The sequence below is a fragment of the Chiloscyllium plagiosum genome, unplaced genomic scaffold (genome assembly GCF_037043375.1).
Source record: "Chiloscyllium plagiosum isolate Xiang-an unplaced genomic scaffold, Cpla_swu_hap1 HiC_scaffold_27, whole genome shotgun sequence".
Taxonomy (NCBI): Eukaryota; Metazoa; Chordata; class Chondrichthyes; order Orectolobiformes; family Hemiscylliidae; genus Chiloscyllium; species Chiloscyllium plagiosum.
The window spans coordinates 63,797,608-63,823,476 of record NW_028270165.1 but is presented as its reverse complement, the minus strand read 5'-3'; the positions used below and the strand labels follow the sequence as shown (position 1 = coordinate 63,823,476).

The following is a 25,869-nucleotide window of genomic DNA, read 5'->3' as shown; positions in this document are numbered from 1 at the left end:
CTGCCCTGTCAATCAGTGATGCAACTTCTAACGAACTATGTACCTGAACACCACTCCCCCATGTCTGTCTGTTCTATAATATGACCCATCACACTCACTTTACCAAGCATGTACACACTCTCACGCACAAACTCACATGCACCCACACACAATTCTATGGGGTGAATTTGTATTGGCAGAATTATATTTGCAGATGTATTCAATTTTGGTCAAAAAGCACACAATTTCCAGGCAGTCAATCCATGTAATATTTTATGAATTTGGAAATAGAACCAGTCTGACTCAAGATTGGAATACTGTCAGACTCAATTCTCAGGAAGAAAGTGAGGACTGAAGATGCTGGAGATCAGAGCTGAAAAGGTGTTGCTGGAAAAGCGCAGCAGGTCAGGCAGCATCCAAGTAGCAGTAGAATCGACGTTTCGGGCATGAGCCCTTCTTCAGCCCTTTCCTGAAGAAGGGCTCATGCCCGAAACGTCGATTCTCCTGCTCCTTGGATGCTGCCTGACCTGCTGTGCTTTTCCAGCAACACATTTTCAGACTCAATTCTCACATCTTTAAATGCATTGTCTGAGCTGAGATGTCATCTTATTTATAAAACCTAAAGTCATCTCAAGAATGTGACTTAAAAGATGTACTGGCAGTTACACATTAATGAACCAAAACCTGCACCCATTCGAAGAGATGAAAGACTTGACAGCAATCTAGGCTTGTTCAATATATTCCATCAGTTGCATGATACTGATCTTTTGATATACATTCTGTGTCTTACAATTCGGCTCCACAGCTACCCGATGAAGGAGCAGCACTCAGAAAGCTAGTGCTTCCAAATAAACCTGTTGGACAACAACCTGGTATTGGGTGATTTCTTTTTATCAACCCAGACTAATACCGACACCTCCACATCATTTCTAGTGAACACAGCCCACACCTCCTGGTGCTGTCAGTAAACTTTACAATGCTGATGAAACAACGCAGTACCTGAAAGATTTACAATTTCTCACGATACTCGCTTCTCATTCACTGCTCCATCTGATACATGACATTGGAAACTCAGTGCAGGAGGCTGAAACGAAGGAGCAGCTTTAAACTAAAAACGTCTTCCAGCTCAAAGCTTTCAATGAGAGTCTGAGCCCGGCGGTAAGTTCAGGTAACCTTTATTGTGACTCAACTTAGTTACATCTTCAGATTCCCCCCTGCAAAAAGGCATAGACAAAGTAGCTGCTTTTTAAACAGCTCAAGATCAAAGCCCACACATACCCCACTGTCTTTACTATTGGCCAGCACCAGGTTGTAATTGGATCCTTGTTACAGCCGTAATCCGGAGGAAGTATTGCCTCACTCAGCAATTTCAACCCATACCCTGTATCCTGGTAAGTTTCTCCCTGCTCATTTGCCAGTGGGGAGAGGGCAGTGTAGAGTCAACCAGACTGCTGTGGGTCTGGAGTCATGTGTAGGCCAGACCGAGTGAAGGATGCAGATGGAACGACTGAATGAATACTCTCCCACAATGGCGGTTCCCTTTCCTAACAAGGGAGAGAGTGAATCAGATGGGGGCTTTCTCCCCCGCACCACCCACTCCCTCTGCCATCCGTCGTGGTGGGATTCAAACCCAGGAGTCCCCGGAACCGGATTGATAGTCCAATCGATAATGGCACTCGGCCGTCACTCCTTCAATCCCCCTGCGATGGCACGTGAACTCGCTGGTGCTTCCGCAGGTGGGAGGAGCGGGCGAAGCGCTTCCCGCACTGAGAGCAGGTGAACGGCCTCTCCCCGGTGTGGATCCGCTGGTGCCTCAGCAGGGTGAAAGATGTGCTGAAGGCCTTCCCACACTCGGGGCAGCTGAAGGGCCTCTCCCCCGTGTGGACCCGCTGGTGGGCCAACAGGGTGAAAGAAGTGTTGAAGGCCTTCCCGCACTTGGGGCAGCTGAAGGGCCTCTCCCCCGTGTGGACCCGCTCGTGGCTCCGCAGGTGGGAGGAGCAGATGAAGCCCTTCCCGCACTGAGAGCAGGTGAATGGCCTCTCCCTCGTGTGGATGCGCTGGTGGATCAGCAGGGTGGAGGAAGTGCTGAAGGCCTTCCCGCACTCAGGGCAGGTGAACGGCCTCTCCCCCGTGTGGACCCGCCGGTGGGCCAACAGGGCAGAGAAAAACATGAAGGCCTTCCCACAATCTGGGCAGCTGAAGGGCCTTTCCCCTGTGTGGTCCCGCTGGTGGGCCAGCAGGTGGGAGTAATGTCTGAAGGCCTTCCCGCAGTCGGTGCAGGGGAATGGCCTCTCCCCGGTGTGACTGCGCCGATGAATCTCCAGGGCAGATGGGAAACGGAAGCCTTTCCCACAGTCGCCACACTTCCACGGTTTCTCCACGGGGCGGGATTCCTCAGGTTTCTCCATGGATGAAGCTTCAGCCACACACAATCGAACTTCCAGCCCCTTCCTGTCGTGAATTCCTCTTTCCAGGTCGTATAGCTGCTACACGCTCCACGCACAGTGCGCTCTCTCGTCCAGTCCCAGTGATGCTGAAAACATACTCACTCAGTCAGGAACCAAAAAGCTTTGATCCCTCTCAGAGAAATCAGTCGAAAATCGTTGCGGTCCTGGTGGACTGAGTGACTGTCAGACATTGACAGCGAAGTGAGGATCGCAAATGCTGGAGAGTCAGTCGAAAAATGTGGCACTGGAAAAGCACAGGGATGTCAGACAGCATCCGAGGAGCAGGAGGGTCAATGTTTTGGGCATAAGCCCTTCATCTGTTGATTGAGAAACTTCCGCCATCAGATCTTCAAATACGCTGTAAAAAGAGATTACAAAAGCCATCACTGTCAGTGCAGGGTAGAAATTCTGAACAAGCATTTCTACTTTCTGTGGAATATTCTTTTCTTTTATTATTCCACAAAATGGAAAGCACCATCCCACTCTCTCTCCCCCTCTAACTAATTCCCCTGCAGGCGCTGATTCAGGATCTTACAGGGGCAGAAAAAGCAAAAACATCAAGACTGACATCACTCTGAATTTTGATACCACCACCTGAAAGTTAATATCTTTCACAACATTGGGATCCTGCTGAGAGTGAGCAGGTCTGATTTTGGGAAGCAAATACAATGTGTGTCAATTCAGGGTGAACCTGCCACGCAGCTTCTTGAGGAACAACCAGACACAAAATGGTTAACATCCCTGGGAAGGGGAAGCAAAATGAGACATCAACGTCTTAACACCGACACCAGAGAGAAATTGAATATACTGACACGGCAAACATTAGTGGAAAGCCAGAGTCATAGAGGTATACAGTACAGAAACAGACCCTTCGGTCCAACTCGTCTGTACCGACCAGATATCGTAAATCAATCTGGAACCGTTTGCTCACACGTGGCCCATAGCTGGGGTCATCCCTACCCCCCCTGTCCTGAGACCTTGATGCCTCCAAGCTGACCTTCAAAGGTTCAGTTTTTCCCTCCATTCTTTCCCAGTTGTCTTTTGTAAGTTTTGAAAACTTTCCCAATCCTCCGAGTATAGGATTTGGGCAGTTGTGTTGTCGCAGTACAGGACATTGGTTAGGCCACATTTGGAACATTGCGCACAATTCTGGTTTCCTTCCTATCAGTAAGATGTTGTGAAACTTGAAAGGGCTCAGAAACATTTACAAGGATATTGCCAGGGTTGGAGGATTTGAGCTAAAGGGAGGCTAGGGCTGTTTTCCCTGGAGCGTTGGAGGCTAAGGGGTGACCTTATAGAGGTTTATAAAATCATGAAGGGCATGGATAGGATAAATAGGCAAAATCTTTTCCCTGCGGTGGGGGGAAGGGGAGGTCCAGAACAAGAGGGCATAGGTTTAAGGTGAGGGGGGAAAGAAACAAAAGAGATCTGAGGGGCAACCTTTTCACAGAGGGTAGTAAATGTATAGAATGAGCTGCAGGAGAAAGTGGTGGAGACTGGTACAATTGCAACATTTAAAAGGCATCTGGATGGGTATATATGAATGGGAAGAGTTTGGAGGGATATGGGCTAGGTGCTGGCAGATGGGACTAGATTGCGATGGGATATCTGGTCGGCATGGACAAGTTGGACCGAAGGGTCTGTTTCCATGCTGTATATCTCTATGACTAGTTGGACTTAAGGGTCTGTTTCTGTGCTGTATGACTCTGGAGCTGTTCTGTACTGGTCTTAAAATCATGTTCTTGCCTTCCCCCACAAACATTCATTTCTTTGTTGTTCAAAAATCAGATGAACTCAGCCTTGAATATATTCAATGACACCCTAACTGCAGGAAGGCATCCCCACTTCTGAACTCAATTCCTCTTGCTCATATACCACTTGCCTTGCTGATTGCTTGCTGCACCTGTCTGACAACTGGCAGTGACTGGTGTAGGAGGACGCTGGGGCTCCTTTGTCCATCCACACATCATTCCTGATGAAGGGCTCGTGCCCAAAAAGCCAACTGTCCTGCTCCTCAGATGCTGCCTAACCTACTGCTCTTCCAGTACCACACTTTTTGACCCTGATCTCACTTTCTCCACATCCAATTACATCTCCATTTAAACAATGCACTTCCTTTCTACTTTTTTTTTCCCCACAGCAAAGGCTATAACTTCATATTGTGGTACTGCATTTGCCATGTGTTTGCCAGTTGTGGTCTTCTCTATATCGGGGAGAGCGAGCGCAAACTTGGGGAATGGTTCACTGAGCATCATATCTGGGTCCACAGAGCCGACCAGCGTTCCCAGTCACCACCCATTTCAATTCCCCTTCCCACCCCCTTTCTGACATTACCATCTTTGGCCTCCTCTATTGCCACAACGAATCAAACCACAAACTGGAGGGACAACATCTTAATAGAGAAGGAAGTAAGCAATAAATAATAGACCCCTACAGAGTGCTGAGGAAAAAAGGGACCTTACTGTCCAAGTTCAGAGATCCCCAAAGGTATCAGTACAAGTAAAACGGGGAATGAGGAAGGCAGCTGGATGGGTATGTGAATAGGTGGGGTTTAAAGGGATATGGGCCAAGTGCTGATAAATAAGATAGATTAATTTCAGATATCTAGTCAGCATGGATGAGATGGACTGTTTCTGTGCTGTACAGCTCTATGGCCATCCACTTCATTTTGAAATGTTTGCACTACCACTTGGAACATCCTGTTAGGGTTTAGAGATTGCCAGGTCCTGACATCTCCTTCCTCATGTCTCCTATGTATTTTAAATCAAAAATACCATTTGTATGTTCCTGGGTTAGTACTTTAAATACACAGACACATACAATATAATCAGAGTTTCTACTCGGTAGAGACAGTGATGATTTATTTCAACTTGCTAACAGGTATCAGAAGGGGAGGATCTGCAGACAGAAATCTTGGAAGAAATTCCATAACAAGATCTGACAGGGTCACTCAATATCATTGGGGGGTTGAATCTGGAAAGAGAAATCCATTCGACCTGCTTCAAAGAGGAACTACCAGTGAACTGAGCTTTAACTGGTTACACAGAATAAGTGTGTGTGTCCCAGTGAACTGACAATGGGAAGGAGCTTTAACCAGTTACACAGACAGAGGGGCTGGGGCATTTATTTTACCCCTGGAGCATCAGAGCCTGAGGGGTGACCGTAGAGAGGTTTATAAAATCATGAGGGGCATAGATAGGGCAAATAGCCTAGGTCTTTTCCGCCCAGGGTGGGGGAGTCGAAAACTAGAAGGCATAGGTTTAAGGTGAGAAGGGAAAGATTTGAAAGGGACCTAAGGGACAACTTTTCATGCAGAGGGTTGTGCATGTATGGAATGAACTGCCAGAGGAAGTGGTGGAGGTGGGTACAATTGCAATGTTTAAGAGGCATTTGGTTGGGTATATGAATAGGAAGGGTTTGGAGGGATATGGCCTGGGTGCTGCCAGGGGGAATTAGATTGGATTGGAATATCTGGTCGGCATGGATGAGTTGGACCGAAGGGTCTGTTTCTGTGCTGGTTATGCTAATCCCTGTGGCCTTATTCCAGATGCGATCCATATCTGCAGGCAAGATACGACTGACTCCAACTGAGAGTCTCTCTGGTCACCGCCTCCGTACCCCTTGGAACGATTCGGCTCCCTTCTCAGTCCACTTCCACCACATGACCGAAGCAATGATTGGTTGTGTTCTTGCTCTAACTAATGTTATGCGTGCCTTTCACTCCCAGGAGCGTGCGGCCTACAGCGATGTTCCCTCCCTTTCAGCCTTGTCACGGGTAGAGCCTGGTTTGTTGGTGCTCATCAAGAACTGGACTGGCAAAGGTCTCCAACCTCGTTGCGATGGCCCTTTCCAGGTTTTACCTCCCACCCCTACGGCGGTCACAGTCGCTGGGCGCTCAGCTTGGGTCCAACTGCACCATTGTAAATTGATTGACCACACCAATCAAAAGTGGGGAAGAGGAGGAGAGAATCCTGGAATCTCAACAAAAGGAGTGCACCCTGTCCAGTTGGGTTTTTGAATTTTGCTGTTGTTCTAATGTTAATCTTATTACAGATACTTGAACTAAGAGGAGGGACATGTGGGGGAATCGCTTATCTCCTCACCTTTCTGATCACATACAACATCCTGATGGGGAACGCCACTAAGTATGGATGCAACCAGGAATGATCAGAGATTATCCACCACCCATGCTGAGGAGATGTCGTCCAGTGCACCGGACCAGACGCCTTTGACGTGTGGAATGTGATGAAGATTGATTATTGCAATGGACTCTTACATCAGAAAGACCAGATGGTCCATCTGGACAGTAGAAATCAGTGGGAGTTACCATGTCGTTACCATTTTTTTTTATTTTACCTGCAGACGCAAGCCTAGTGAGGATAAAAATGATCAACTCAGGAACACCATCCCTTTTTGCAGGTCGGGCCAACTTGAGAAAAGGGAAGCCTGATAGGAGAAACTCCTCAATCCACAAACAACTTATTTATACAGGTGCACAGAACGCTCTTCACCCCAGAGGCAGTAGTATGTTACTCCTCTCTATCAGGAGGTGACTTACTTGACCCATCCCCAGTCCCCGATTCCATTCTATTCGTCAGAATTCCTACTGCCAACCCTGTGAAGAGAAATATCACTTTCCAATAGCTCCGGTCTGTGTATACAAACAGCCGGTGTAACACCAGCTGGCGTACAGTAGGCCTTATGCTGCACATGGACCTGGAAAGGAACCCTTCCCTTGCGCATTGAAAGGCCTTTTCTCTTTTCAGAATCTGATACTGTCACCAAGACCATGTACAATAGAGCTAAGGGAGAGCCCAATGGGAACAGCATTCTGAGGACCATTGTCTCCCATACAGTGCGAGTGCTCGAGTCATTTGGCCCATTTTTTTTTTAAAACAGAGCTCAAGCAACCCCTCTTGCAAAACGTCAACCCTTTCCTCCTGTCGACCTGACCAGACCCCCTGCTGTAACATTTCAGTAACCTATTTTGACAAACTCTCCGTAATATACACCAAACCAGACTATTATTTCTTCAGCTAAGGTAAAGCTACCAATTTCCTTGTCCTGGATTGCAAAGATGTCCCTCAGAAGGTCACTGTCGGAGCCCTTGTTCCCACAACAGTACCTTGTCCTGGCCAGTGGACAAGTTGATGAAACCTACATCTGAGGAGGATGCAGAGGTCAGTCTCAGCCAACCTTGCTCCAACTGTAAGGATTCCAAAGAGTATGATCTCCAGGACAAACCAAGAGAGAGGCTTTACAGGTCTGAGTTCTCAAAGGATTCCCTGGGCCACCTCAAATCTCCACTTTAACATGGGAGGTAGGACAAAATGGCTTCTGCTTGGCTAACTCGGTGGGACTGAGTCAGGCAGATACTCACGACTCAGAACAAACAAGATACCACAGACTGATGTAAATCCAGTGAAAAAAACTGCAAATGTGAACCTAATCATCAATCGCAGAAGTAACGGTTTAATCCTAACCGCCAGACATGACAAATACGATTCCAAGAACAGGTTGTCTACAAGAAATTATGATAGATTAGATTATATTCCCTACAGTTTGGAAACAGGCCCTTCGGCCCAACCAGTCCACACTGACCCTCCAAAGAGTAACCCACCCAGAACCATTTTCCCTCTGATTATTGCACCTAACACCATGGGCAATTTAGCATGGCCAATCCACCTGACCTGCACATTTTTGGACTCTGGGAGGAAACCGGAGCACCCGGAGGAAACCCACGCAGACACGGGGAGAATGTGCAAACTCCACACAGACGGTCACCCAAGGCTGGAATCGAACCTGGGACCCTGGGGCTGTGAGGCAGCAGTGCTAACCATTGAGCCACCGTGCCGCCCTAGACTAAGTCAAAAATGCATGAGGACCTCGCGGGATCTGATTGAGCATGATCACATAGTAACAACCAATGTCTGACTCTAAACAATGTACATAAGTTCTATACAAACTCTGTAAAAGTTGGCGGATTCTTTTGGCACTCTAGGAGTACTCATCGGTGGCCCAGTGGTTAGCACTGCTGCCTCACAGCACCAGGTGTCCCAGGTTCGATTCCAGCCTCCGGGGGCTGGCTGTGTGGAGTTTGCACATTCTCCCCATGTCTGCATGGGTTTCCTCCAGGTGCTCTGGTTTCCTCCCACAATCCAAAGATGTACAGTTTGGTGAATTGGCCATGCTAAATTGCCCATAATGTTAGGTGCATTAGTTAGAGGGAGATGGGTCTGGGTGAGCTACTCTTCAGAGGATAGGTGTGGACTGGTTGGGCCGATGGGCCTGTTTCCACACTGTTGGAATCTAATCCTTCTGGGCTGATCAGAGTCTACTGACCTGGCTGTATCAAAGAATAAACTATTGCTTGTATGATTGACAAAAGAGTCATTTCCAGGTGTGTTTATTGACCAATCCCAGAAATCCGAAGATCTGGACAGCAGTCCAGATCATCAGAACAACCAGATAGGAAACGGTTAATGTCTCCAGAATGTGGGGAGCAAAATAAGACACCAAGGCATTAACACCAACACCAGGGAGAAACTGAACATACAGACGTGACAAACATTTGTGGCAAGCCAGAATCACAGATGTACAGCACAGAAACAGTCCCTTCAGTCCATGCTGACCAGATATCCTAAATCAATCTAGTCCCATTTGCCAGCACTTGGTCCATGTCCCTCTAAATGTTTCCCAACATATACCCATCCAGATACCTTTTAAAGGTTGTAATTGTACCAGTCACCACTTCCTCTGGCAGCTCATTCTTTACACACACCACCCTCTGGATATAGGAGTTGCCCCTGAGGTTTCTTTTAAATCTCAGCCTCACCCTAAACCTATGAGCAATCCCAGATCAAAGATCTTGTCTATTTCCCCTCGCCATGCCTCACATTATTTTATACAAGGTTGTAGGGTCTCCCCTGTGGGATATAGGTAAAGCAATGTTACTTCTGCAACCATAATTGCTTCTGCAAGGTAAATGAACTAACGCCAGGGTATAATTGTTTCAGCCAAGAGTGGAGTTAAGAATGAAAGGAAATATATAATTGCTTTTGTATTAGCTAAAATGTGCATACATGAAATGTGCCTGTAAACAATGGTGGATGTTACAGACAAACAGATAAAGGTGCTGTGAGGGGAGGGGGTGTAGGGTTAAGATAGATATGCTCGTACAGTTATAACCATCTGTTTCCTGCTTCTGCAAAAACAAAAAAAAACACACAATCAAGGAGGTCAGAAGGCTCAGTGTCGGCGAAAAATGGGAGGAAATGTTGCTTTCGCAAACAAGGAAGCAGCTGGCAGTGAAAGAGGATATACGCTAACACTTTGTTCACGCACAAGGCCGGATAAGGCAAGAAATAGACAAGAGTAATGGACGCCACCGGGAAAGAATGGAGGGACAAACCGATCTTTTGCGGGTCAGCTTGGAACATCAGGACAGGGGGGAATGGGAATGAGGGAAAGAAGCTGAATGTGCTGGAGCAAGGTGGAAGAACAGAGGATGCAAAACCGGCTTGAAGTTGCAATGAGGAATATTGCATGTGTTGTACTTGTACCTGTGGCTGTTAATGGTGGGAATCGGGTGCATTTTAAACATCAAAACAGAAAAGATATCCAGCCCTCCCCCTTCCCCATCTCTATCCTTCAGTTCCTCCTCACCCGGGTAACTAAGACACATACCTGAGTTTGCGGAGTCTGCTCCCTCCCTGCATTCACTCCAGTTGCTACAAGTGACCAATTTCCCCTCCTCCCATCTCTGTCTCCATCCCAGGATGAAGAGTCGTCCTGAGGGCGGGAGATTCACTTTGAAACTGACAGGGTCACTTCCGCGTTGTGACGTCCATAAAGGACCGAGGGGCGGAACGAAACCAACAGCGGGACGCCGCACTGCGCATGCGCTGCCCCTGCAGCAGACGGGGGGGAGAACACACTTTCCAAAAACCCCTCCCTTCAGAGAATCCCCACAGTGTGGAAGCAGGCCACTCGGCCTCACCGACCCTCCCAAGGGTCACCCACCCACACCCATTCCCCTGCCCCATTGCTCTTCATTTATCCCTGAGTCATGCACCTTGCCTGCATATTTTGCCTAATTTAGCATGGGTAAAAACAATGACTGCAGATGCTGGAAAGCAGATTTTGGATTAGTGGTGCTGGAAGAGCACAGCAGTTCAGGCAGCATCCGAGGAGCAGCAAAATCGACGTTTCGGGCAAAAGCCCAACATCAGGAATAAAGCATAGCCAATCCACCCTAACCTGCACATCCCTGGGCATTATGGGTAATTTAACATGGCCAATCCACCCTCACCTGCACATCCCTGGGCACTATGGGTAATTTAGCATCGCCAGTCCACCCTAACCTGCACATCCTTGGGCACTATGGGTAATTTAGCATAGCCAATCCACCCTAACCTGCACATCCCTGGGGACTATGGGTAATTTAGCATGGCCAATCCACCCTCACCTGTACATCCCTAGGCACCATGGGTAATTTAGCACGGCCAATCCACCCTAACCTGCATATTCCTGGGCACGATGGGTATTTCAGCATGGCCAATCCACCCTAACCTGCACATCACTAGGCACTATGGGTACTTCAGCATGGCCAATCCACTTTAGATTAGAGTGGTACTGGAAAAGCACAGCAGTTCAGGCAGCATCCGAGGAGCAGGAAAATCGACGCTTCGCGCAAAAGCCCTTCATCAGGAATAGAGGCAGGTTGCCTGCAGGGTGGTGAGATAACTGAGAGGGGGTGGGGTGGGGTGGGGGTGGGAGAAAATAGCATAGAGTACAATGGGTAAATGGGGAAGGGGTTGGAGGGGATAGGTCAGGGAAGAGGGTGGGGGAAGGTAGCAAAGAGTACGATGGGTGAATGAGGGTAGGGATTGATAGAGATAAATTTCAGGTTGTCAGTTGTACGTTGATTTTAAAGAATATAAAGGGTCTTTTAAGAAATAGTTTTAAGCAAGGAAATTACTTGTAGCTGACCACAAATAAAAGGGCAGCAGGGGCATTTCGCAATAAGCTCATAGTTTGTAGGTCTGCGTTTTGGACTATCAAGATATTAAAGGATGATCTCAGAAGTCAGAAGGTTAGATAAGATAAGAGGAACTGGACAAATCAACAGGAAGGCTGTAACGAACAAGGACAGCCAAATAAGGCAGATTTAAAGAAAAGCAGGTGAAGTAATTAATAAGTATGATAGGCTTAGGCTTGGGTGCAGGGAATTACCAAATGAAGGAATAATGGGTGCAAGTAATCACCAAATAAAGGGATAGAATGAAAGAGATACGTGAGGGTCCGGGTGTCCTTGGAGAAGGAGTACGCAGTGTCCACCAACACCCTGGAGTTGTTCAGGGAGAGGTGGGCGCCGCAGGGAGTGGAGTGCATCATTTCTCCCTCCAACTCTATTTTGATTTAGTCCCTACCCTCCCCTTCACTGTTTTGATCACACAGCACTGCCCTTTGATGTGAAGGGCAGTGTTTGTCACTGGTTACCCAGGTGTTTTCCTATCTTCCTGGTGGTGGAAATTGAATAAAGATTTGTGCACTTTGTGTCTTTCACTGTGTCTCACACCTGCACACACACACCATGGGAAAAAAAAAGAATGAAATAGACACTTATGATAGGTTTATTGCTCAGTGTAGGGTGTTGAGAGAGCCCTCAGAAAAGTATAAAAAGCTCTGTATTTTACTGTCGGGTATGTCTCTCTTCATACAGCCACCCATCTTGCAAGATGTTCGAATAAATGTGCTGCTTCAGAACTCTTTGACTCGGACTGAAAATTATTGATTAAATTGATTTGTTTCTCACAGCACTATTTAGCATGGCCAATCCACCCTAACATGCACATCCCTGGGCACTATGGGTAATTCAACATGGCCAACATGGCCAATCCACTTTTGATTAGAGTGGTGCTGGAAAAGCACAGCAGTTCAGGCAGCATCCGAGGAGCAGGAAAATCGACGTTTCGGGCAAAAGCCCTTTATCAGGAATAGAGCCTGCAGGGTGGAGAGATAAATGAGAGGAGGGTAGGGGTGGGGAGAAAGTAGCATAGAGTACAATAGGTGAATGGGGGTGGGGATGGAGGGGATAGGTCAGAGAGTAGGGTGGGGGAAGGTAGCAAAGAGTACAATGGGTGAATGGGGGTGGGAATGAAGGTGATAGGTCAGACAGGAGGGTGGAATGGCCTGTTCAGATCGAACTCTGCTTGCGTAAAGGTGGTCCGGAGTCCGTGTAGGATGAGTTGGTTACGGAGGCGGCACTGAGGAAGCAAATGTGGCTGTGGTAGTGAGTCTGTTTCAGGACATGATTGAAGAGCTTCAGGGCAGAGGAAATGACCTGGGAGTTGCAGTGGGAGAGGGATTCCTTGAGATTCTTGTAGAGAGAGGAGGAAAACTTCTTCAAGGCAGGCATCCTTGCGAGAGGATTCACTGTAGGGTTAAAATCAACTCGGTAAAAACAAGGACTGCAGATACTAGAACCCAGATTCTAGAATCACACAACTCCAGGCTGTAGTCCAACAGGCTTCTTTGGAAGCAGTAACATTTGGAGTGCTGCCTCTTCATCAGGTGGTTGTGGAGGATAAGATCCTAAGATGCAATTTAGAGCAAAACATTCCAGTGTCCTGCCACTGAAATGGTATGTTGAACAAACCTGGATTGTTAAGTCTTCCACCTTTTCAAATAGGTTGCAGGTCTCATTACAATGTAAATCCCAGAATTTCTTGTTGTCACCTTCTCGAGATAACAAGGTTTTATAGCAAAAGCTCACATCTCAGCTCAGACAATGAATTAAAGGTGTGAGGTCAGAATCTGCCTGTATCCTAATCTTGAGTCAGACTGGTTCTGTTTCCAAAGTCGAATTTACAAACTATTACATGTATTGACTGCCTGCAGATTTTTCCTTAAAAATATGCACATAGAATGTATCTGCAAATATACATCTCCCCCCCCCCCCCCCACACACACACACACATACATACGCACAAGTTTGTTGGGTGAATTCGTACTTGCAGAATTATGTCTTACTTTGCTCAAAAACTGGAAGAATCCATGTAAGATTCTGTAAATTGGTTTAACCATTGTGGCACAGACAGTCTCACACAGGGGAACTCACACCTTCAATACATTATCTGGACTGACGCAACACCAATTGGTAAAGTTCACTTGAGGATTTAACTATTTTAAAAGGTTTTGTGATTTACATTTGAAAGAACTGAAACTATCATGGTCATTCGAAAAGATGAGAGACTTAACAAACAATCCGGGTCTTTTTCAATATATAGTTTCAGTTACATCACACTATAAACTGTTGCTATAAATTCTGTGTCTTACAATTTTATATTCCACAATCCCCTGATGAAGGAGCTGCACTCCGAAAGCTACTGCTTCCAATTAAACTTGTTGGACAGAATTTCTCAAGTAGGGCACCATACGAGTCCTGGGAGACTGCTATTTCTTGTTTACTTCGTAATGAACAAACATTAAGCACGATCCCCTATTTATTTCTAATTTTATCTCATTTTTCCTATTTTATTCCCTGCGATGATGTGGGAGAATTGTTAGATTTGGGTCAGCCATTTGGTCACATTTGGTCAAATGGCCTGGAAACCATTTTGAATCTCAGCTTAGAGCCTGCTTGCTAAAGCTCATGTTTCCCAGGCTCAGCGGAGACGGTTGGCCTTGCAGCTGTACTGCTTCCTGATAAACAAATTCTTTCCTGACATGGGGCTTTATTTCCATCCCCCACAGTTGGTGAGTCAGGCAGGAGATACCCTGGTCCTGCCAGGTCACCGGCCGATATCCTTTGAGAGATGAAATATAGAGGGTGGTTGCTGATTTTGTTGGGTCCAAAATAAAGGGGAAAGCTGGCCAGGGACAAAAGTGCTGTTAGAAATATTGATACAATTCTCCTACTCAGCCACAAGATACTAGTGAGAGAACTCAACAGGGTCCTAGCGTCTGGACGTAATGTTGCCGAGAGCACTAGTATTTACAAAGTTAGTAATAATGAATTTGCTTACCCCAGGATTACGAGAGGTGAAACCCTACTTGATAAGCCCTGGACCCACACTGAGGTCCGTGGCATGCTTCAAGGTGCCCCCCATCTGTTTGAGTGCCCAACATTAGTTTTAATTGACGAGTAGAAATCTGAAGTATAATTGCTCGCTTCAGGACGTCCAGACTTGAATGAATTTGGCACACAGGACACATTGGGCAACTATTAACTGAGACATGTAGAAAGTTGAAGAGTGTTACAGAGAGAGAGAGAGAGAGAGGCGCGCAGGCAGAGGGGGGCTTAAGCGGGCAGAGAGAGGGGGCGCAAGCAGGCAATGAGAGAGAGGTGCAGACAGGCAGAGAGAGAGAGAGGTGCAGGCAGGCAGAGAGAGAGAGAGAGAGGTGCAGGCAGGCAGAGAGAGAGAGAGAGGGGGGGGCGCAAGCAGGCAATGAGAGAAGAGAGGTGCAGGCAGGCAGAGAGAGAGAGAGAGAGGTGCAGGCAGGCAGAGAGAGAGAGAGAGAGGTGCAGGCAGGCAGAGAGAGCTTTATTCCTGATGAAGGGCTTTTGCCCGAAACGTCGATTTTGCTGCTGCTCCTCGGATGCTGCCTGAACTGCTGTGCTCTTCCAGCATCATTGATCCAGAGAGAGTGTTTGTTAACCACCTCCTTGCCTGGTCGGCCTTTTTCCCTGTCTACAACTTGCTTTTATAGAATCACCTCGCGTACATTGTTATGAACATTGTCGAATAAGAGTAGATGTATTTAGTAGATGAATCAAAACCATCCCAATGGCTGAAACAGCTGACACTCTAGTGTTGGACAAGTGGGAAATATTTGCATCAGTTAACCAAAACTCTTTAGAGTTTACATTCACGGGTACGCCAAGCCTCAGCATTAGGACCGGGGCATATTGGAGCTGAGATGGAAAGGCCCGTTCCTAGTCCTGCTGGGTTACCCGGTCAGCAGTCAGGGTCAAGGGGAGGCCGCATGGACACACACAACACAATGCAAACGAGCGCCACCTCCTGGAGGAACACCAGAAGACCCCGTCAGAGACACATCTTCAGCCTTCATCCGTGAATGGCTCAGCCTGATCATTCTGCCTTTCACTGCACTCTTTCTTATCTTTCTTTCACTAACTATGTTTGATTGGGCCTGATAACCTCTAGTAAACAGGAATTACAGTTTAATACTTTTTTTTATGCACAGAAGGTCAACCACTCTAGCTGCTAGGTATGTGCCCATATCCCCATCCATCCTGAACTCGTACCAAGCGAGCCCTTATGGAGTTTGAGCAACTTGCAGCTTTCTTTCCCCCTGCCTTTGGAACTGCTCGATTGGAAATCAAAGTCACCCCGCAGACAATCCTGTGCTCGGCTCAGTTCACTGTTGTGGCCCTCCCCTCCAGCGATCTCCCAGATGCCGAGATTTTCCATTCCTGATAAACCTCTGATGATGATTCCCAATCCCTGGAGCCTTCTGCCCCCGTCCTTACTGAACCCGAGGACTATCAGTCCGATCTCCAAGCACCAACCCCTGGCTCTGGGTATACTCCCCCTTTTGCTGACACCCCCAATCTCCTCTTTTTAATAAAAAAGGAGGGATTGTGGGAGAATGTGATCAAAATTGACAAAACTGCATGGAAGCCATTTTGTCACAAAGCAATGTTTGCAGTAAAATGTAGCCTGTTAACATAATGCTGTCTGAGCCCTGGCTAAGGAATTCTGTTTTGATAGCCTGACCTTGCAGCTGCAGGCTGTCTCTGCTCCTCAGGCCATTAGACTGTGCTGCATCATAGAATGATGGATTGGTTCTCTCTGTCCCTTAGTGGTAATTCGAGCTGAGCTGAACCTGCGGTATAAGATAACATTCAGTTTTGTAGAAATTAAGAAACGTAGGTCTGGACAATGTATGTGAACCTTACGACTGCCCCTCAGTTGCATTATTATTGGAGAGTGGGGCTTGTGCTTTACCATAAAACTTGTAACATTCTGTATTTTATTGGAATACGTCGGACTTTATTTTGAACTAAGAGGTATTCCCCAATGGCAACGAATAAAGCTAGTTAATTGCTCAAGGTCTCCTCTCCTGACTACCTTGCTTTAAATGATTTGGCACACAAGTTACTTTGTCCCACCAGTACTAATAGTTACATCGAATGGAGAGAGAATTCCTCAAGTAGGGCACTATCAGAATCCTGGGAGAGCCCTATTTCTGGTTTACTTCCTAATGAACAAACATTAAGCCTTTATTTATTTCTGATTTTGTTTCATTTTTCTTGTTTGATTCCCTGCTGTGACTACACTCTGTGTCTGGATGGGTGACAGGCTGAGATTGTGGGTTGGCTTTCGATTGACTGAATGTTTTATTGAAGAAGGGCTTATGCCCGAAACATCGATTCTCCTGTTCCCTGGATGCTGCCTGACCTGCTGCGCTGTTCCAGCAACACATTTTCAGCTCTGAATGTTTTCTTGTTCTGGAAGCTGTAAAAGAGGTGTGAAAGCTTCAGCAGAAGTCCAGCAAAGCTGAGAACAGACCAACATCTTACTCAGTGGGAACAGGGAGATCAGAGGACAGAGAAATCAGGCCGTGAAACCCGAGCTGACACCAGACTACTGTGTGCTCAGTGCTTTGATGAGCAGTGCCAACCCTCTGCCTTTACCTAGCTTCCCATCTGACTCCCCCCTCAATATTCAGGATCCAATCCTTGCCATCCTGAAGCCATGTGTCTGTAAGGAGTCTCAGACCATAATTATTCATTTCAATGAGTGCAGTTAATTCATTCACTTTTGTTACAATGTGGCACACGTTCAGACTCACCATGTATCATTTCAGTTTTTGTGACATTAGTATCCAGTTTTCATTGCTGGTATATTTACTCTCCTTGTCCCTTTCTATTGTTCTCTGATATTCATTTTCCACATCACTACATATTATTTTATTAAACAAATTACAAAAACAGTTTACAACAAACAGTTACATTTACAGCTGCATACAAGAGACAGCAATTTTACAAGGGAGAGGAGCAGCAAAGCCAGGCCCCAAACCCTACCATACATTTTTCAGGGACATGAGGACAAACCTCAAATCCCAGTTTCACAAAGATATAAAGAGACAACAGCAGTGACAGTTATACATTAGACAATCCTGTTACATACAAAAGTGCAGACAATACAGACCCAGCAAGCCCCCATCCCTCCCACCTTCCGACCACTCTAAGGCAGCCCGCCCCTACCCACCTTCCGGTTCTCGGTCCACCCCATGCCCCTTCCAGTTCTCGGTCCGCCCTGACACACCTTTCGACCACCTCTAGGACAGCCCGCCCCGGTACCCGCCCAGGGTGACAGCGGTCAGGACAGCCTACCCACCTTCCAGCTTCACAAACCACCCTCAGCACCTTCTGACTACCTCTGGGGCAGCCTGCCCCGGTACCTGCCCGGGGTGACAGCGCTGAGGATGGCTACCCGCCTTCTGGCTCTCGGTCTGCCCCTACGTACCATTGGGCTCTCACCCACCCTGTTGCACCTCCGAGCAGTGGGCTATCCTGGCACACCTTTCGGCCACCTCTAGGACAGCCCGTCCCCTTCCCTGGGACGACAGCGTGTAGGGTAGCCCACAAGCCTTCCGGATCTCAGCCCGCCCCTACGTGCTTTCTGGCTCTCTGCTCTGACACCTTCCGACCACCTCTAGGATAGCCCATCCTGATTACCCCTTATCAGGATGACAGTGCTCAGAACAGCCTACCCACCGTCTAGCTCTCAGGGCGACTGGCATCAGGGTGGCCTACCCACCCTCTGGCTCCACATCACGACATTACTCACCGGTCTTGATTTGGATTGGCCATGCTAAATTGCCCACAGTGCCCAGGGATATGCAGGTTAAGTGGGTTAACCATGGGAAATGCAGGGTTATAGTTTCATAGTAATAGAAGCAGGAGTAGGCCATTTGGCCCTTCCAGCCTACATTAAGATCAGGGCTGATGCATCCATTGTCTAAGCTCCTCTTCCCTGCATTGTCCCAACTACCTTTAATTCCCTGACTTAACAGAGACACTAAGCCTTGCAGTTGTACTGCTACCTGATAACCAAATTATTTCCTTGCGTGGGAATATCCTTCTCTTTGCAAGGACCTATTGTATACTTATCAGCTACTAACCAACACTATCCAGACACTGTGTCGCTGGGCAAAGTGACTTAGGTTCCTCAAATTCCTGCAATTAACAGTTTGTTAATTGTTAAATGATTGTAACCTATATAATCATACAACTCTCTGTTACTCGTCAGAGTGACTTGTGAGCTCCCAAATAGACAGTCAATAACCCAAGGTTTGTGTGTCATGATTACTTATCTAATACTTATTGGTCTACTACGAGTAAGTCACCCACAGCATAATCCACTTCCATCCCCAACATGGATCAAGACGCCATCCTTTTTTGCCAGACAAGTGAATGTATCAAGCTCACGAAACAAAGCCTGTTAAACATTAATAGACACAGATCTAGACCAACCTTTTCCAGAGTCTGTCCCTTCACCTTGATTGACTTTCTTTTACCCGCAGCTCCTACAAACCAACAGCTGAACCCAAGGATGAGAAAAGAAATGGGAAAGAGGGCGAGAAAAGAGAGTGCGGTACTCCCAGATGTTAAACAGAGGAAGGAAGTTACAGTCTGGACTGAAGCTCAATCTTCATTCAGAGAGAGAGGAGCAACAGCAACTTCAGAAGCTCATGGTCGAACTTCCGCATTCAGACAATGGCGGGGGGGGGGGGACTCTGATTGGCAGGAGGACCAGGCCCCTTCCGGTCCTTTCGGGTTTCCCAAAGATTGGTCTCCCCGTCCATCCGAACGACGAGGGGCGGGGCCCCATTCCGAGCTCACACATGCGCACCATGAACACTGCTCACGGCCCAAAGAGCGGTTTCTGGATCGCATGGGATTGTGGGTCCTACAACAGCCATTAAAGACGTGAAATCAAGAGTCCCATATGCTGTCTTAACCGTCCTTTTTTATGTGTTAATGATGAACACGTCAAGATCTAATCTTTAATCGATTTTCGATTGATACACTGAGTGAAACACTACAGGTGTTTAACTCTCTATTTCCAGTTCAGTGTCAGTATAACACTCTTTATCTGTCCTCAAATAAGGACCGAATCAAAGCCCGACGTCTGCTCCACCTGAAGGTTGTTTTTTTTAGTTTGCAGTTTCCAATCCTCCGTTTCAATCATTTATTAAAAGTTACTCGTGGTACATGAGCATTGCTGGCTGGCCAGCATTTAGTTCCCCTTGAGAAGGTGATGGTGACCTGCCTTCTTCAACTGCTGTGGTCCACACGCTGTCCGGTGACCCATCATGTCCTTACGGAGGGTATTCCAGGATTTAGACCCAGAAACACTGAAGGAGCAGCAATATATTTCCAAGTCAAGATGGTGAGTGGCTTGGAGGGGTACTTGCAAGAGGTTGTGTTCCCAAGTATCTGTTGCCCTGGTCGTTCTAGAGGAAGTGGTTGTTGGTTTGGAAGGCATTTTCTAAGGATCTTTGGTGAATTTCAGTGTTGTGTCTTGTAGATCGTACACACTCCTGCTTCTGAACAGTGGGGCAGAGGGAGTGGATGTATTGGAGATGGTGCCAATCAAGCAGGCGACTTTTTCCTGGATGGTATCAAGCTTTTTGAATGTTGTTGAAGCTGCACCCATCCAAGCTGGTGGGAGAGTAGTCTATTACACTGCAGACTTGTGATTTGTAGAAGATGGGCAGGGTTTGGGGAGTCACAGTATGCCTGACCTGTTGCCTGCTCTTGTTGCCATTGTGTCTGTGATTAGTCTAGTTGAGTTTCTGGTCAATGGTAAACCCCAAGGATGTTGATAGTGGGGTGTTTAGTGACAGTAACACTGTTGAATATCACGGGGCAGTTGTCAGATTCTCTCTTTTGGGGATGAGTCATTGTTTGGCATTGGCGTGGCATAAATGTTACTTGCCACTCCTGAGCCCATTGGATATTGTGAAGATCTTGTTGCATTTCAAACTGAACTGCTTCAGTTTGTGAGGAGTTGTGAATCGTGCTGAACATTGTGCAATTATTGGCGAATATCTCCACCTCTGACCTTATGATGGAGGACGGTCATTGATGAAGATGGTTGAGCCTAAGAAGACACTACCCTATGAATTCCTGCAGAGACGTTCTGGAACTGAGATGACTGACCTCCAACAACCAAAGCCATCTCTCTATGTACCAGATATCCCTGAACAATTCAGATACACAACAATATTTCAAAACTAATTGAAGGAATACAGATGCAACACCCCTCTTCTGGGAGTCTCCAGTGCAAGTTTTTTTGTTCGGGAAACAATCTGATAAGTGTTGACTGTCATCAACCTTTTTGATCTTGGCCACACACACCGCCCCCTGTCCATTCGCCCCCGCCACACACAGCGCTCCCTGTCCATTTCTTCCCCGCCACTCCAGCGCCCCCTAGCCATTCTCCCTCACCACTCACAGCACCCCCGTTCTTTCCTCCCACCACCCACAGCTCCCCCTGTCCATTCCCACCACCAACCACAGCGCCCCTTGTCCATTCTCTCTCCATCCCCAGATTCTTGCCCATTCTCCCTCTATACTACAAACACCCTGTCCATTCTCTCTCATGCAACTCTCTGTACCCCTGTCGTTTCATTCCTCAGCCCCTGTCTAGTCCATCTCCCCACCTTCTACACCCATCTATTCTCTCTCATCCCACCCTCTGTCCATGTCCATTCTTCCAGCCCCCACCATCCATTCTCTCTCTCTTGCTCCCCCCACCATCTGCCACCCCACCCATTCTCTCTCCCCTGAAATACACCAGGCTCGGAGTCAGAATTGGGGTTCAATGACAGAGTTTATTGCACAAGGAAATACCGGGGCTCTGGGGAGAGAAGCACTTTTTTTTATTTCAAAATATACTTTATTCATAGAAATAAATCTTTGGTACTTGTACAATTTGTCATGTCGTTCATAGATATATACATTGCATGTCTTCACATTACAAAGAACAGATTAAATTAATTGAATTTACAGAAATCCTATTTACAGTTCCCTTTATTAACCATCCAGTCTCTTATTATTTAGCTGTGGCTTCATCAAGATCCACCTACTGAGTGGGTGCCCTGTTAAGAACAGAATTTTTTTTTATTTCAAAAATATACTTTGTTCATAAAATACTTTGGTGATCTGTACAACTGGACATGCCATACATATGTAAACATTCCATTTGTTTGCATTCCGAAAACAGAGTAATCATTCCTGTTTACAGGTCGGTACGATTACATTTTTAGCTGAGGCATCAGCAGGGCCCAAATGACTGCGTGGGCCCCCTGTTCTTCTTTAGGCAGGCAGATGTTACACGGTGGTCTTTCCCCACTGCGCCTTGGTGGCAGCTGCCCCAAGCTTCAGTGCGTCCCTCAACACATATTCCTGGACCTTGGAATGTGCCAGTCTGCAACACTCAGACAGGGTCAACTCCTTCAGCTGGAAGATCAACAGGTTTCGGACCGCCCAGAGAGCGTCCTTCACCGAGTTGATGATCCTCCAGGCACAGTTGATGTGTGTCCCTGGGAACAGGCCGTAGAGCACGGAATCCCGCGTCATGGCACTGCTCGGGACGAACCTCAACAAACACCACTGCATTCCTCTCCAGACTTCTTCTGCATAGGCACATTCCAGAAGGAGGTGTGTGACAGTCTCGTCCCCCCCCCCCCGCAGCCGCTTCGAGGGCAGCATGCGGTGCGGCTGAGAGTCTGGGCATGCATAAAGGATCTCACAGGCAGAGCCCTTCTCACCACCAGCCAAGCCATGTCTTGGTGCTTGTTGGAAGTTCTGGTGATGAGGCATTCTGCCAAATGGCTTTGACAGTCTGCTCAGGGAACCGCTCGATAGAATCCGCCCTCTCCTTTTCCCAAAGGGTCTCAAGGACACTACGTGCTGACCACTTCCTGATGGACTTGTGGTCAAAGGTGTTTTTCTTCACAAACTTCTCCACGAAGGACAGGTGATACGGAACGGTCCAACTACTCGGAGTGTTCCGTGGCAGCGAGGCCCAACTTTCGCAACACCGGGGACAGGTAGAACCTCAATACGTAGTGACACTTGGTGTTTGCGTACCGGGGATCCACGCACAGCTTGATGCAGCCACACACAAAGGTGGCCATCAGGGTGAGGGGAGAGAAAGACACCAACAGCACAGTGTCAGCTGCGAGACTTCTCTCGATCCAGAGCACACGTCAAGAAACCTTTATACATCTTATGATACAATCGGTCAGGGATGAGATTATTGTCTTTGCAACATGATTTGTTTATGGTAATCATTGTAGAATCGTTGATAGTTTCGGTACAGTCTTTGTCAGTTCCAGCACAGCCTTTGTTAATTTCCGCACAGTCGTCAGTTTCAGTGCAGACATTGTCCATTTCAATGTCTGCATGGAAATCCATTGTTGTAGTAATGGGCGCTAATTGCTCTTCCTGAGAAGGGGGATTCCTGCAGCCCTGGCTATTAGCATTTGGTATTGAGTCTGTATCATGCTGTTAGCACTTGTATAAGAGGTGTTGGCTGGACCCAGACACTTCGGCGGGCAGTGTTCATTACTCATGTGTATTCTCTCCCCCACCCGCCTTAAACTAATCACCTGGGTTGTGAGTCCATTGTGCTGGTATTCTGGTGGCCCCAGGCAGTGTTGTATCAGCTCTGTGTTTCTCTCCATATTGTGATCCGGCGGCCATCTTGTGTGTCAAGTTGGCCAACTGATGGCTCAGTGGCCACCTTGTGTATCTGTGTGCCTAGTGTCACCCTGCCCTGTGCCATCTCCCACTTCTCCGCCACGCCCACTCTTTCTCCCCCACCCAATTTCTCTATCAACCCCACTCATTCTCTCTCTCTGTACCCTCTAGTCTCTCTCTACCCCCACCCTCTGCCCCCCGTCCATTTTCTCTCTCTCTGTCCCCCATCCATTCAGTCGCTTTTCTCCCCAGCCCCCACCACACCCGTCCTTTCTCGAGCCTCGAACCATCTTTGACCACTGTATCAAACCTTTCAAAGGACAGAGCGAGGGAGATAATGGATAGTAATGACTCTGCCTGGGAGTCAGGAGGGGTGAGAAATGGCTGATCTTCAAAATTGAGAATACCTAAAATATATTCAGAAACATCATTAAAGTGAGAAAGCACGTTCAAGTTTTTTAAAAGAGCTGCTGAAATCTTTCTGAAACTTTCACTGAAATAAGCGCAGTCAGGCCACTGCTCAGGAGAGGCTGGAAGGGGTGAATGGGCGAAGGTGAGCATTGCGGATGCTGGAGATTAGAGTCAAGATTAGAGTGGTGCTGGAAAAGCACAGCCGGTCAGGCAGCATTTGAGGCTTTTGCCTGAAACATTGATGTTCCTGCTCCTTGGATGCTGCCTGACCTGCTGTGCATTTCCAGCACCACTCTGATCTTGACTGTAAGGGGTGAATGGCCTAGTCCTCGTCTTGTGAAGTTGGTTCCAACTATCTAGAAATAGCGTCACAGAGCACAGAAACATACCCTTCGGTCTATGCCGACCAGATATCCTAAATTAATCTAGTAACCCATTTGCCAGCATTTGGCCCCTTATCCCTCTGAATCTGTCCTATTCATATCCCCATCCAGATGCATTTTAAATATTATCATTGTACTAGCCTCCACCACTTCCTCTGGCTGACACGCACCAGCGTCTGTGCAAAAAGGTTACCCCTCAGAAATCTTTCCCCTCTCACCCTAAACCCATGCCCTCCACTTCTGGACTCGGGGTAAACCTGGGGAAAAGACATACCAAAGTTGAGCAGCCAGACAGAATGCAAAAGTAATACAATGTCGAATCACAGGGAAAAACAAATTGTGGCTCTACCCCTTTTTTCCTATTGGCATTTGGACTCTTAACATCTGACAGAAACACCAGCATTGAAAAGTGTGGTGCTGGAAAAACACAGCAGACCAGGCAGCATCCGAGGAGCAGGAGAATCGACGTTTCGGGCATAAGCCCTTCTTCAGGAATCTTATGCCCGAAACGTCGATTCTCCTGCTCCTCGGATGCTGCCTGGCCTGCTGTCTTTTTCCAGCACCACACTTTTCAACTCTGGTCTCCAGCACCTGCAGTCCTCACTTTCTCCAAGAAACACCAGCATCCCCAGTGAACATACTGCGCATGTTTTCCGGTGTCAGTAACGCAGTGCACATACCCACCGGTGTCAGCTAAACACTGGGCATCCTCATCGCTTTCCGCAAAAAATGGTGCGCGACCTTCCTTTGATGGTCCAATAGGGAACCGTGGAGGACCAAAACAAAACTGGTCCTCCTGCCAATCAGAGCCACCCCATTGTCTGAATGCGGAAGTTGGACCATGAGTTTCTGAAGCTGCTACTCCTTCTCCTCTCTTTCTGAATCAACATTGAGCTTCACCCAGACTGCAAACTCCTTCCTCTGTCTGAGATCTGTGAGTACGGCACTTTTTTTTCTCGCCTCCTTTTCCATTTCTATTTGTTCCGGAGTTCAATTGTTGGCTTGCAGCAACTGAAAGGAAAGGGGGTGAACCCAGGGAGGGAACAGACTCTGGAAACGTGGTCCAGGTCTGTGTCTCAATTGGCAAAATAGACAGGCAGGAGGCTGGAAGGACACAGCAAATCAGGCAGCATCAGGAGGTGGAGAAGTCGATGTTTCGGGTGTAACCCTTCCTCAGGACTGGGGATGGGGCTGGGGCTGGGGCTAAGGCTAAAGTGGGGATAGGTGAAGATAGGGAGAGGGTATGGCCTGATTAGTCAGTGGGTGGAAGAAATCAGGTTGGTGGCAGGAAGGAGTGGTAGTGAGGGGCATGGGGCTGAGAAGGGAGTTGGGTGATGGAAAGGGAGGTTATTTGAAATTGGAGAACTCGATGTTGGGTCCTGCAGGCTGTAGGCCGCCTGGCGGAAGATGGGTGTTGTTCCCTAATTTGCAGTTTGGTTCGTTGTGGCAATAGAGGAAGCCTATGATGTTCTTGTCAGAAAGGGAGTGGGAAGGGGAATTAAAATCGATGGTGACTGGGAGGTCTTGTCAGCCTCTGCGGACCCAGCTGTGATGCTCGCCAATCCGTTCCCCAAGTTTACGCTCAGTCTCCCCGAAGCAGGGAAGACCACAATTTGCAAACACGTGGCAAATGCTGTCCCACAATGTGAAGTTATAGCCTTTGCTATGGAAAAAAAAGCAGAAAGACAGTGTATTGTTTAAATGGTGATACTTTGGGATGTGGAGAAAGTGAGAACTGCAGATGCTGGAGATCAGAGGCAAAGTGTGGTGCTAGAAAAAGGCAGTAGGTCAGGCAGCATCTGAGGACCATGAGAGTCGACATTTCGGTCCCGAGCACTTCATCAGGAATGATATGTGAATGGACAAAGGGTCTGATTCGGTTCTATATAACTCTAATCAT

General features: G+C 47.5%; 4 protein-coding genes across 5 annotated transcripts in view; 2 read left to right on the top strand and 2 right to left on the bottom strand.

Moving 5' to 3' along the window:
- The window catches only part of LOC148144458 (uncharacterized), a 42,287-nt gene extending 39,885 nt beyond the window's left edge, over positions 1–2,402 (bottom strand). The window contains exon 1 of the mRNA XM_087974779.1: positions 1,698–2,402. Coding sequence (XP_087830905.1) covers positions 1,698–2,387 — 690 coding nt within the window. The 5' untranslated portion in view covers positions 2,388–2,402. The remainder of the gene's footprint in view (positions 1–1,697) is intronic.
- Positions 1–10,141, bottom strand: part of LOC122558179 (uncharacterized) — a 231,148-nt gene extending 221,007 nt beyond the window's left edge. Inside the window, exon 1 of the mRNA XM_087974749.1 lies at positions 10,113–10,141. The gene's annotated coding sequence lies outside the window, so the exon portion shown is untranslated. The remainder of the gene's footprint in view (positions 1–10,112) is intronic.
- Positions 1–25,869, top strand: part of LOC148144448 (uncharacterized) — a 677,410-nt gene that overhangs the window by 259,055 nt on the left and 392,486 nt on the right. The window lies entirely within an intron of this gene.
- Positions 1–25,869, top strand: part of LOC148144457 (uncharacterized) — a 309,257-nt gene that overhangs the window by 267,635 nt on the left and 15,753 nt on the right. The window lies entirely within an intron of this gene.